Source organism: Hypomesus nipponensis, chromosome 3 (assembly GCF_054491055.1).
Source record: "Hypomesus nipponensis isolate SF chromosome 3, ASM5449105v1, whole genome shotgun sequence".
NCBI lineage: Eukaryota > Metazoa > Chordata > Actinopteri > Osmeriformes > Osmeridae > Hypomesus > Hypomesus nipponensis.
Genome location: NC_140363.1, coordinates 14,247,501 through 14,260,726, shown reverse-complemented (window position 1 = coordinate 14,260,726; position 13,226 = coordinate 14,247,501). Strand labels below are relative to the sequence as shown.

Genomic DNA, 13,226 nt, shown 5'->3' with positions numbered 1-13,226 from the left:
GGATCACAGGAGACCCACATCACAAGACTGACGTCTCATTTAACACACACACACGTGTCTACACACACACACTGTACGCACGCATACACGCAAGCCCAGTTTTGAAGTAATCTCCAGTCACACTTCAAAGCTCAATGCAATCTCAAGTTGGAGGGCCAGAGCAGATCCCTTGGTACCTAGTCTGTAGGTCTCTATTAATGCAGATATACACCGACAAAGATTCCTCTCAGTGACGCAACATGGAACAAGAGTACGAGTTGAACCTCTCTTTTACAGTCATCAGGATATCTGCAGTATCATTGCCTGTCCACTCACCGGAGGATCTCCACTTAAAATTCAATACCATGGTCAAACTCTGATGCACTTAACACACACTCACAGAGCTTATTGGAAATCCATTACAGCATGATGTACGGTGGCCTATTAGGCCCACAGGTATGTATCACCCATCCTGGGCTTTCTCTGAGTAAACATGGAAGAGGGAGACGCTCGATGGTAATTCCATTATAAGGATCTTGTTTTGGGAAAGTGGTAAGTGGAGGAGGTAGAGGAAGAAGGGAGGAAAGGAGAAGTTGGTGGGGGAGTGGGAAAGGGAGCAATAGGAGTAGAGTAGTACAGGAGGAAAATGAGAAACAGGTGGCTTAAGAAGGAAGGATGGGTAGAAAGGGGAGAACAAGGAGAGAGAGAAGAGGAAAAGGGCCGGGGAGGAGGAAGATGAGAAGCGGGAGTGTGAGAGGGAGGAGTAGAGAGAGAGTGTCCGGAGAAGGACAAGGAGTTAGTAAAGGAGTAGATAATTAGCCTTCAGTGTTTTGTATTGAGGTGTAAAGAATCTATTTCGGGTTGTCATGGAGACAAAGGGTCCTACTGCTTCCATACAGTAGTAAACATGGTAGAGGTGATCTATGTTCCGGTCAGTAAAAATGCCCTTTTTGTCTGCTTAGAAATTGCATGCACACGCACACACACAAACACACCTGATTATCATCTTGCACATAAGACTCAGAATGAAAGTTTTGGAGTGTATTCGTTTATGTTAATGCATTGTTTTCACTAGGGAAGTCGAAACCAAGAGAGAGAACGATAGAAAGGTCTATTGCAGTTAATTATACAGTCTTTATAAAAAATATCTTTCTGGTTCATTTTGATAAAGTTCTATTACTGGGGGTTTTTCTACTTAAAGAAATGGTTACTCCAATGAATACACTGATTTTGTTCCCAGGAGAGCAACTGCATTAGGGCCTGTTGGAGTCTGCTCTGTGATAGAATCTATGGGCTTGCTGCTGGGGTGGAAACGTCTGTTGGCTTGCCTAAGCTCAGTGGTGTTTTTGCCTGGAGGTTGAAATCAACATACATAAAAACACCATGAAATGACTCTAACATAATCAGTTTGCTGGTGGTAGTTATGTAAAATGGCAGAAAAGGCCATAGGGAGAGAAACAAAAGGAGAGGAGGGAATAGGAGAGAGGAAAGGAGTCAATAGGAGAGAGGAGAACATAGGAGAGAAGAGGATAGGAAAGAAGAGAGGATAGGATAGGACAGAGATGAGGGTAGGAGAAAGGAGAGAAGTTTTATGTTTCTATAATTAAAGCTCTAAAATCACAGAATGTTGAAGATCAGATTCTGAACTTTTATATAAATAGAAGGTTATAAACCTTGATGTGGGCAGAAACATACAATGATTAAAAAAGTAATGACACATGCTCAAATTGATGTAACCATAAAGTTATTTCGCCTAAGGAAGTGAAAGATTATTATTTTTATTAAACAGTTTCTTTTAACTGCAGTGACAAATATTTAGACTTGAAGTCAAATTAATTGGGGTCCTTGTGTTTGTGTTGTCTTGTGCTTTTCGTATGAATATATACCCAAACATTGGTAATTCACCTTTTCTTAACAGGGTATGTACCAAATATATGATATCATAATAGCAATAGTCTATTATTTTCATAATAACTATTCAATCAAAAGTATAGGTAAAAACAAAACAGAATATTGTTCACAGAAAAAAAAGAACTTTGATAGTGTAGGAGCAATTATAAGATAGATTTTACATTAGCTGTTTAAACCCGCTGGTTAAGGTTTCTCGTGGTCTCAGGTCGTTCCCAAGTTGTCAGTCTCTGTAAAAGTAGAGTTATACTCTGAGTACTAAAATAACTCTGAGAGAAACGCAATCGGCTCACACAGGGGAGCATTGGATTGGATTACCTACAGTCTAATGATAGCCCAGGTAAGAGTCCTTCCAGTCAATCAATCAGATGTGATGGTCACCTCAGTCCAGATCCAGGTCCAGGAAATGGGAACTGCAGACTGGCCCAAGGCCGTACAGTCTGTCCATTTGTTTCTTTGTATGTTTGTCTGAATGTCTGAGCACTTAGCTCCAGATCTCCAGGTCAGTCACGCTGACCAAGCTTGGCCTCAGCAGTTTTTCTTATGCAATGCTTGCAACATGGTTCTCCGCTCCAGCACCAAGGTCCACTGCGGGGCCCTGACAGCAGGGGTTCGTGGCCGTGATGACGGTTCTTCGAGGGGCGAGACGGACACAGGTCCATGCGTGGTTCTGGTGTTGAGAGACGCCCTCCCTCCCCGCCCACCCCCCCCACCCCCTCCCCCCACCCCACGGTTGATCTCCCGACAGCTGCAGAGCTGTATGGTGCCTGACCCACCCAGACGGATGTTACAGCGTGTCTGAAGGCACTTGGTTACCTGGCAGAGGGCAGCTCTTATTTCCACTCCGCTGGCTGTTAAACAATAGGATGTTAAGATGCTGGAACATTGCTCGTTCAGCTGCACACTAAGTAACCTTCAAATAGACTGAAGTGATTCAGTCTGGTGCCACAGTATCGTGATCGATGGGTCAAACTCATACTGGGAGACAGATGGAGAGAGGGGGAGAGCAAAAGGAGGAGGGGAGAGAGGTAATAAATGAGAGAAGTAAAGAAAGAGAGCGAGCGAGCAAGAGATGGCAAAAGAGGGCGTTGACATTCAAGGTTCTGTTTTTTCATTCGCAACTCTATGTGCTTAATGGTGCCGTGTTGATACCCAAAAGTTACTGACTAGTAGTCGAGAGAGAGCAAACAAAAAACTGCATTCCAACCTACAGTATAAGTGACCCGTTACACTGTTGAATACCCTTCTCACAGGACTCTGAAGCATTATCATGTCATCTAATGACACAGTGCAGGAGGGACAGCAAGCTCAGACTGACTTTTCCACAACATCACAGCCCTGTATGAGACCCTGGGCAAGATACCAGAAGAGATGTGTGTGTATGTGTGTGCGTGTGTGTGTGTGTACGTGTGTGTGTCTAATGGGGGCTGAAGTGGCAAACACAGCCTGTCCGATCCAGGGATGCAGAGAGGAACAGCTAGAAGAAGTCATCTGGTCGTGTTGATGAGAACACATTCTGATTGGTTAAGGACAGGACGTAGAAGGTCATATGCCCGTACAGTACATGTGTTGGTGTGCCTAGGGTTCAGCCTTGAAGTCCCAGGCCTCATACACACACACCAAGACCATCCAGACAACACCACACACAACAGAGTATAGCTGGACTGAGGCTAGAATAATACAACCCGGTATAGCAGTGTACAGTACAGACCAGAACACTATGGTGAGTCCTGATGGTAAGTATACACATGGTACTCTAGTGGTAGAGTTCTTACCAAACCATCTCACAATTAGATTGCACATTTGAATAAAGCCAACTGCAAACAACATCACATGTCAAATATACAAAGTAAATAAATACAAATAGAAACATAAAAAATGATAATTTTACATACTGAGCTACAGATTTGAATGCTGTTATCCAGAAAGCAATGGAGTAGCCTGCGGGTGAAGAGAAAGTAAACAAGTATATTGTTGTTGTTGTTGTTGGTAGTGGTGGTGGTGATCTATGTTTATCTGGTTGTGTCCTGAGGCAGCCCTGAGGCTGAGGTTGGGAAGTCAGAACACAGAGAAATAATAAGAACTGTCTCTGCTATCCTGATAAGGAGGGCTTTGGGTCAACATCCTTTTCGACATCCTTATCACTTTGCATTAAGTTGATTTTGACTCAGACCCATTCATTTGTCTTCTTAAATGATGTTATTAATGAATGGCCAAATGAAGAAACAAAAACCCAAAACAAACAATGACAATAATATGTTCTTGACTCCTTGTGCTTTACAAAAATATACTGTAATTTGTTTCCGTAAGTGTCCTTGTTTTCCGTAGATGTCGCTCACAAACGGCCCCACCCTCAGCACCACCTCCCCCTCCCCCTCCGTCACCCACACCACCCAGAGCAGGCCGCTGCCTCGAGTCAGAGTTGATCTCGTCTCCGTGGGCCTCCTCTGGCCTGCTCCTCCCACAGTCCCTCAGTCTGACTGAATCTTTGGTAGAAAGGGGAGGGAGGGGCTGTTGTGAGGAGGGGGCCTAGGTTGTGGAGTCCAAACCTGCAGAGTCTTCCATGGGGGGGTGGGTGAGGTCAGAGTGGGGTAGGGGCGTGAAAGTCTGGATGTGTCCTGGGGGGAAGAGGGTCACCTCTGACAGCCAATCACAAACAGAGTCAGGGTGACACCCAGCTGCCATATATGGGGTGCTGTAGGAGGGGCAAAGGACCTCAGGTCTGAATGGGGGAGAAACAGAATTAAAACCAGAATCGATGTCAGAATTATTGGTGCTATTGCACATTCCATATTCCGTTTACTTACTGATAGGGGGCGGGTCTTTACACTCTCCTTCCTCTATGGTGACATCATCGATGGCAATATCCCCCTCGATGCCCGCCCCGCGAACTCCTTCTACAACCAACTACAGGAACAAGACGGATGAAGCGTTTCAAGGTTGTTATCATAGTTTTACCAAAACATACAAAAATAGCAATGTTGCTTTTGAACAGTTCTACAAAAGCCATTAGTTAACAACAGATTATGATTTGTTTGTTTATTAAATAATTTGTTTGTATCCCGCAAACACAAATTAGTTCAGCCACTGGACTGGGACTGGACTGTTGCCAAGCAACACAAACGTATTCCTCCTGACTAGCGACTACAGTCATTAATGTAAGCAGAGTGATACGTATTCATTTAACAGTCCCAGTTCTGTTATTGTTAAATATAATACTTGGTCCGAAATAACTGTTGTATAAGAATCTTCCTCATAATTTGTAATATCTCTCTGCTTTAGGTAGTATTGGTGTTGTCATAACGTAGAAGCAGCAATAACAACAGTAGGAGTGTCCGGGCAACCTGGCCCGCCCACCTGGAAAGATGCGGTTGGGTGGATGTTGATTTTAGCCTGCCTCCAGCTGTCGCCTTGGTGACCGCGCAGGCTCCACACGGAGCTCTCCGAAGGGGGCTGGGTCTTCTGACGCAGGTACACATTCAAAGCCCCTGGAGACAGCATCATCATCATCACCCTCATTGTTATCAAGAAACAGAGGAGACTCTGAGATAAAGATGTATAACAGTGGGAGAGCCTAGAGAGGATAGGATGTGTCTGGATTGGCATCTTCCTGGAGCATGTGCAGGAGGTCAGGGGGTCATGTGCGTGGCAAGGGCCGTTGGCTGAGGACGGACTCGTGAGAACAGGCAAAGGGGGTGGGGCTTAGGCCCCTGGGTCCAGTGGGGCCAATCACTTGCTGACGGAGGATCAGAGGGTGATTTGTTTTGGAGAGGGCGGAACAAAACAGGCACGCATAGAGGTATGCGTGTTTTCTAAGTACGGGATAAATGTGTGTTTGTGTGACAAAAGATGATGAGAGTTTGTGAGTGTGTGTGTGTGAAAACAAGTTTGTTTGTGGGCATATATGTGGGTGTGTGATAATGATAAACATGTTTGTTGTTGGTGTGTGCACATATGCGTGTTTGATTTTTGTCTGGAAACACTGAGTGGTCAAACTAGGATAGCTTCTGACACCTCAGAGTTGATGTGTGATAATAAGGTGTCGGGTGAGAAAAGGACAGAACCTAGGGTGAAAGAGAAAGCCGCCTATCTACTCACCAGAGTGCAGCTCCACATACATATGGAAACTATATATGCTATTCTTCATTCTTCCCTACATTTTGGATATAGCTAAAATGAACTACGAAATAATGAATGAAAGACTACAAAATGTCAACATTCTAAATTTAAAATGGCAATTTCACACTGCCGCGCAAATACGACCAGACAAACAAATCTTTAAGCCAATAATCACGTAAAAAAAGAATCTTTGGCGCCTACGACTTTTGCACAGTACTGTGGACGTGCATGCAGGATGTGCGCGTAGAAGACCTTACCTATGTGCTTGCCATTCATGTGGTAGTAGAAGGCGAAGCAGTAGGAGGGGAGAGCCGTCACGGTGCCGTAGGGGCTCTTGGACGCCACGTTGAAAGACGGGGTCACCAAGCGAGCCTTGTCCCCCTCCAGGCGAGGCCGGGACGTCTCAATGTACATGTAGAAACCTGACGGTCCGGCAGCCGGTACACATCCATTACACGAACACAACGTGAACAATGTAAGCGTAAACATGACTATTAAAAAGCCTTGACACAGCCACAAAAAAAAAAAACAGTGTCAGGATCTCTTTTTCTACACTGAGAGATTTTGAAAGGGAGCTGGAGACGGAGACACTCCCTGGCTTCGTCTGAACGCCCTGGATAATTAAAAGTCGTCGATTATTGATGCCCCTCTCAATCTCAGCACACCGTCAAATGCTTCAGCTAAATATCCCCCCATGGGCCCAGGTCTGTTAATTGGCTTATTCTAATGGCCTGGGAGGGGACTGGAGGAGAACTGTGGGAGGGAGGGACTTTATTATTTTTATTTTCCTTTTCAAAAGAAAAGCTGCTCCTCAGCTTCCATTGGTCGTCTGAGATTGACAGGTGCTGACAGCCAATCATAATTCACAAAGATGGTACCTTCCCCCTGAGGGGAAACCACGCACACTGTCCCTACAGTAGAGCAAGATATCTCAGTCACCTCTCCCTCCCTCTCTCTCTCCCTCTCTGTTCCTATCTCTCTTTTCATGCGTACATTACAAGTGTGCGTGTGATTGCCTGTGTGTGTGTGTGTGTGTGTTAACCTTGCTTGGAGCCACTGCGGTCACTGCTAGGCCCAGTGTTGGGGGTGTACTTGGTGTCTCTGGTGGCAGCACTATGGCGTGTCCAGTCAAACTCATCAGTCTTATCCTGGGTGAACATGCACACCGCCTCGTCCTCGAAACCACACTGGAATTCTCCTGCACATGACATTAAACACACATACAAAGTTAGGTACATCTCATGTTATGTATTTTCCAAATTGACTGCCACTAAACTGTAACATTTTCAGCCTAATCGTAACACTTTGTAATGCATTGCCAACTTCATCTTACAGCAGCAATACTGCATGTTAAAGGTATTGAAGGACAGGAAAAGTAATTAATCATGTACACCACAGTAAAGTTCTTTCTGACCTTAACAATCTGTTCATTACAGTTAATGTAACATTAATGAGTTGTTTATGGCAGACATTAAACATCTGACTCATCATAAACTTCTTTCTGCTCTGTCTCTGTTTGGTGTTAAGTCAGGACAGCTGTGCATGATGGGTAATAAAATGTTTACGCTTCAATCTGCCTGAGGGAGAAAAAAGGAAGGGATGAAGGGAGGAGGAGATGGATACTTACTCAGATGAGGGTTGACAGGAGCTGAAAGACAAAAGAGGGATACATCTGAGAAAAGAGCTGAAACTTCCAGAATAACTGAGTCTTATAGGGACAGTTAACCTCTGCAGACAGCAAGGAGCAGTCAGACAGACAAGCATAGAAACACAGGGAACAGCAGTGTGCTGGATAGTGACCAGACCTTCAGATAGGACCAGACCTACAGATAGGACCAGACCTACAGATAGGACCAGACCTACAGATAGGACCAGACCTACAGATAGGACCAGACCTACAGATAGGACCAGACCTTCAGATAGGACCAGACCTTCAGATAGGACCAGACCTACAGATAGGACCAGACCTTCAGATAGGACCAGACCTACAGATAGGACCAGACCTACAGATAGGACCAGACCTACAGATAGGACCAGACCTACAGATAGGACCAGACCTACAGATAGGACCAGACCTTCAGATAGGACCAGACCTACAGATAGGACCAGAATATTAAAGCAGGAGAACCAAAACAACAGCTGTTCAAAAAGACAAACAATTCCAGAAATGAAAGAGAGAGAGAGAGAGTGAGAGAAAAGTAAGCGAGGTGCAGAGAGAGAGATAAATAGAGGCAGAGATAAAGTGGTCCAATTGCTAAAATCTCAATGAATTAAATAAAAAATCAAGCTTTAAGCCGTCTACAGTTCGCTACATCTCATCTGTATGAAATTATTGTCATTTTAGCAGTGGCAGTGCAATGCTGGAGCGTGGGTGTTTGTTGTAAATATTGTCAGATGTTAATGATTTGTCCATATTGTTGTTGTTTTTTTCCCTAAAGCTGCAATCTAGTAGGCAATTATGCATTGGAGTTTCCATCCCCCTCCTTACTAAAGCAGCCAGCTGTTCCCTGCGAGGGAGGGAGGGGAGGGAAGGCAAGGGAGAGGAGGGAGGTTGTCTTGGTTGAGGAGAACAGATGTTCCATATTTGGCAACACACTCTGCATTAGCTGATAAGTGACAGACTCTGGGTGCTCTTTGAGCCCATTGCACCACAGAGCAAGAGGAGGAGAGGGGGTTGGAGAGAAAGTGGAGAAGGAAAAGGAGGTGAAGGAAGAACGACACTGGTTTTGAGACGTGTCCATTCAGCTTCTCTCCAAGGTCTCTGGGCCAGAACGGAGACGGTCTGAATCCACAACTCTAAAGAACAGACAGCGCGATACAATAGTAAATATGAGAAGTGATCTGCTGTGTGTGAGAAGTGTTTGTAGAGTGTACGCATGGGTGTGTGAGTGTGTGGAGACTGGTATGAAGTATGTGTGTGTGTGGGTGTGTGTGTGCAGCCTAGCCCCAGGCAGCGGAGGCTGTTGTGTTATCCAGAAGGAATGGACTTGCTGCCAATGCCACTTAGAATCTGAGAGCTGTGATGATGTGTGACTAGAGTGTGTGTGCGGAGTGTTGAGGGGTGTTTGAAAATGTTGCTGGAGTGTGTGCGCGTGACGTGGGTGTGTGGAGTGTACATTCGATTTAAGTGTGTGAGGAGTGTGTGTGTGTGTGGAGTGTATGAGGGACTGGAATAGCATTTTGTAGCCGTACATCATCAAGCCTCCAGTCCTGCATGGTGAAAATCCACCACCATTTGCTCACATCTACCCGTTCATGATATGATGTGACACAGCCTGTTGGTTGTCAAGGCTTAGTTCTCACATAGTCACAACATACAAACATCTACCACCATCATCTTCATGCTCTATAACAGTGGGCGTAGGAGAGATGGTCTTCCTGTCCAGAGAGGAAGCAGCTACTTGATGTCAGGGGCTGGCACGTGCTGTTCACTACAGGACTGGAAGGCCAGTTAAGAGATGAGCACCAAGGCATTTAGCAGGTAATTGTAGTTACAGTGGATTTGAGGTAATGGGTCTTAGTGAGGCACCTGGGTAGAGTGATTATCTGTCGTGCATGCCGTGTCACTGTTCTGAGTCATTATCACCTCTCAGTGTCACATCACCATGTGGCGCAGCTGGACTGGAGGCTGGATTGTCACACATATCTACTCACAGCCAATGTGTGCGTGGGTGAGAGAGTAGAGAGTTTGTGTGTGTGTGTGTGTGTGTGCTTGTAGAGCATCTCCATGTTGTCATTAGCCTGCCAGTGTGTCTGGCAGCTGCCATATTGAACTGGGACAGAAGCCAGAGAAGGTAGCAAAACTGTTCAAGCAACCAGAGCCATTCAAACTTCATGGGGGCACTTCTCTGAAAGAAGGGATGCCGACAAACGGATGGATTTATGAAAGAATGAATGGATGATGGATGGATGACTGGATGGATGGCGATGCTCTTCACTCCTGCTTGCCCCTCTCACCTGGTTAGAGGGAGCACACAGGCAGTAAACAAGCTGGAAGTATTTAATCACCGGGTCAGTGAACCGAGCCAGAGAGCTGCGTCCTCCACCCAGAAGGGGGTCACATGGGCTCAGCAGGGGGCATGGGATTGGACAGCAGCTCTACAGAGCTGAGGTCCCTGATGAGGCGTTCATTAACTCTGAGAGAATCTGGACCACATGATGTTAGCAACTAACTGGCCAATCCTAGCTGGAGGGGTTCAATTATTTTCCAGGTAAAGCTGATATTTCCTTGTTTGGTGGGAGTAGAGTGACGAAGAAGTGGAGTGGAGAAGAAAGGAGATTAAGGAGTGACAGTTTCAAAAGTTAAGTTAAGCAGTGGCTGATTTTAGTCAAACGCAAATCGTATTATCAGTCCAACAGAACATTTTTCTCCCCTCAATCCCCTCCCTAATCACACCGTCTAAATGATCTAATAATATTTTCTTAACCAGCAGGGGTCTCTATTACCATTTAAATCATTCGCCCCTCATGACAGCACACCTCTGCCCAAGAGCAGATTGGTACGACCCACACCACACAACTGCCTGTCCATGAAGCCTTTCAACTGGGGCGTAGGTGGCCTATGATGAAGGATAGTTCAACTGTGTTGATGAGGTCCACACTGCAACCACTATAGACGGGGAGAGCGGAAGGGGGTGACCATGACAATAATGGACCATTCAAAGCATTGTACCCACATACCAATGTTCCAATTTCCTTAGACAACTTCCAGCATCCTGTTTATTGTGTATTCCGTAAACAATGAGAACTGTTGATAAAAGTCCAAGGATGGACTGCCCTTACCTCCCTTGAAAAATGATGAAATGAAAATGTAACAATTGGCTTTTCATAGAACTAAATAGATGCGAACAGAACAGAATAATGGAGTAAATGGAACAGAAAAGCAAAGCATCAATAAAGAAAAGAAATGCTGGGCCTCTGAGTCATAAAAACAGCAGGTTAAATGAAATGCTAAAATGCCTCTGGTCTCTTCTTACCGCTGTATCGGATCATCCTTTCAGTGGAGTCTCCTTCCCCAAAGCGGGTGATGGGGGTGAGGCGGACAAGGTACGCCTCGGGCTTGATCAGCTCGGTCAGGTTGTAGGTGATCAACTCTCCCTTCTGGATGGGAGCCTCCATGGAGATCTCCTGCTCCCACCATCGAGACTGACTGGTCTGGTGGAGAGAGACAGAGAGACAGAGAGACAGAGAGAGAGACAGAGACAGAGAAAGAGAGAGAGAGACAGAGAGAGAGACAGAGAGAGAGAGACAGAGAGAGAGACAGAGAGAGAGAGACAGAGAGAGAGACGGAGAGAGAGACAGAGAGAGAGACAAAGAGAGACAGAGAGAGAGACAGAGACGGGGAATAATGAGAATCCAACACAAACACATTGTAGGGGTCTAACGTCAACGAGACTCGTTTGCATCTATTGTCACACAATAAATACACTTGTTTACAAGGCAAACAAAACCTGGCCACGTTTGCACACACACACGCACACATGCATACACACACTTTCTGAACAGAAGCCGCTCTGCCACTTTGTCACTAATGACTGTTGATGTTGGCGATGACAACTGGCATGTGTGATATTTCCCTGGGTGCAGAGCATTGTGCCAGCCCCGCTCTGGGCGCCCTGGTGTGACAGAGAGGGGGATTATGACTGTGACCAAACTGGGAGAAGATGATTGGCTGAGCAAGGAGAGAAACAGGAAGATGGGTTGGTGGGAAGTCAGCATCCCTGAGAGAAAACACTAGAAAAGATTTTGTTTCCAATATCAGGACCTCTCACCTCTCTCATCTCGTGCTCATCTATTTTCTCTCCCACTCCCTCTCTCTGATTCTCTCTCAATTTCTGGTGTTCTCTCTGACTTTTCACAAAAACCACTCTCCCATCTCCAACAATGGTCTCTCTCTTTCTTTCTTTCTTCCTCTCTCCCAGCTGTGTTGCTAGCTGATGTGAAGCAGTAATATAACCTGAAAGCTTGTAGGACAGCCTGGCTTCCTGAGGCAGGGCACATGGCTGGAGCCCGAGGCATCTCCCCAAACTCCCTTCTTCAGCAGATCGTCTCTCTTGGATATGCACGGAGAAGGGGTGTGTGTGTCCTGGAGTCTCTACCCACTTCACAGCCCCAGCACCCTGACATTTCATTTCCTCCTAACTGACCTTTTATTCAAATATCAGTGGCAGGAGTTACACACACACACACACACACAGACACACGTACGCACACATACACACAAGTTTATCCCTGGATGTGCTTCTACAGAATAAGACGTAAAGAGCAAATGTTTTTAGCTGTGGGTAAAGGTGGTCCTGTCTCTGGTGAGAGCAGACGATTAACCGGTGGAAAGACTCAGTTAAATGGTTCAGGTGATTGTCTTCATGGTCCTGATCTTGTTCTGTATCTGATCATAGCAGAACCGTTACCTTCACGACTAACAGCTCCAGGCACTTTCAGAGCTGAGCTTAACGCGAGCACCTGATTGGTTGCTAACCTAATGGCTTGAGCTTCATTTGGTCAGGAATCCCATATCTCTGACCGATCCTTAGACACAGTGGGGGTTCGGGGAACTTCATGGTTATGTCACTCTTGCCTGGAACGCTACAGGAGTTAGCATTAGATGTGTTAGCATTGATCCCTGTGTATTCTGCCATGCTGTGCTGGGTTTCCTGTCAGAGGTAAAAATGCCTTGTTGCTATGGCAACAAGTCTTATCATTTATGAGAGAGAAAGAGAGAGAGAGAGAGAGAGAGAGAGAGAGAGAGAGAGAGAGAGAGAGAGAGAGAGAGAGAGAGAGAGAGAGAAAGAAAGAAAGAAAGAAGAGAAAAAAAGGCATCTGTATGTGTGCTCATGTGTGAGAAGTTTATCTGTGGGTTTTGTGTTTAAAAGAGAGAGTGAGAAATAGGGAAACAAACAAAAAGAAACATAGAGAGTCTGTTAGAGACGAAGGGGCATAGAGAGGAAAAGAAAATGACAGAGACATTCTGTCACCCCCAGAGAGCTCAGTTAGGAGAGGGGTACAGAAGGGGACTTAAGCCTGCAGCAGCTGATAGCAGTGTGTGTGCATCCTTCTGTGTGTTGTGTGTGAGTGGGAGTGGGAGCTTCCGAGCGGAGACAAGTAGTCACCACAGAGGACATTAAGCAGATCAGCAGAACAGTGCCCGAGAATCACAGACCCGAAGCGGGGCGTCAGATTGGATAAGGGCCCCCGCTGTGAGCCAATCAGAGGCAGTGTGG

At 45.8% G+C, this 13,226-nt stretch overlaps 1 protein-coding gene across 1 annotated transcript in view; it reads right to left on the bottom strand.

Annotated features, from left to right (window-relative positions):
- Positions 1 to 2,624: 2,624 nt before the first annotated feature.
- Positions 2,625 to 13,226, bottom strand: part of mdga2a (MAM domain containing glycosylphosphatidylinositol anchor 2a) — a 51,892-nt gene continuing 41,290 nt past the window's right edge. Inside the window, exons 11-17 of the mRNA XM_084678053.1 lie at positions 10,983 to 11,160; positions 7,634 to 7,654; positions 7,049 to 7,204; positions 6,264 to 6,428; positions 5,245 to 5,375; positions 4,695 to 4,794; positions 2,625 to 4,609 (exon numbers count right to left, since the gene is read on the bottom strand). Coding sequence (XP_084534179.1) covers positions 4,521 to 4,609; positions 4,695 to 4,794; positions 5,245 to 5,375; positions 6,264 to 6,428; positions 7,049 to 7,204; positions 7,634 to 7,654; positions 10,983 to 11,160 — 840 coding nt within the window. The 3' untranslated portion in view covers positions 2,625 to 4,520. The remainder of the gene's footprint in view (positions 4,610 to 4,694; positions 4,795 to 5,244; positions 5,376 to 6,263; positions 6,429 to 7,048; positions 7,205 to 7,633; positions 7,655 to 10,982; positions 11,161 to 13,226) is intronic.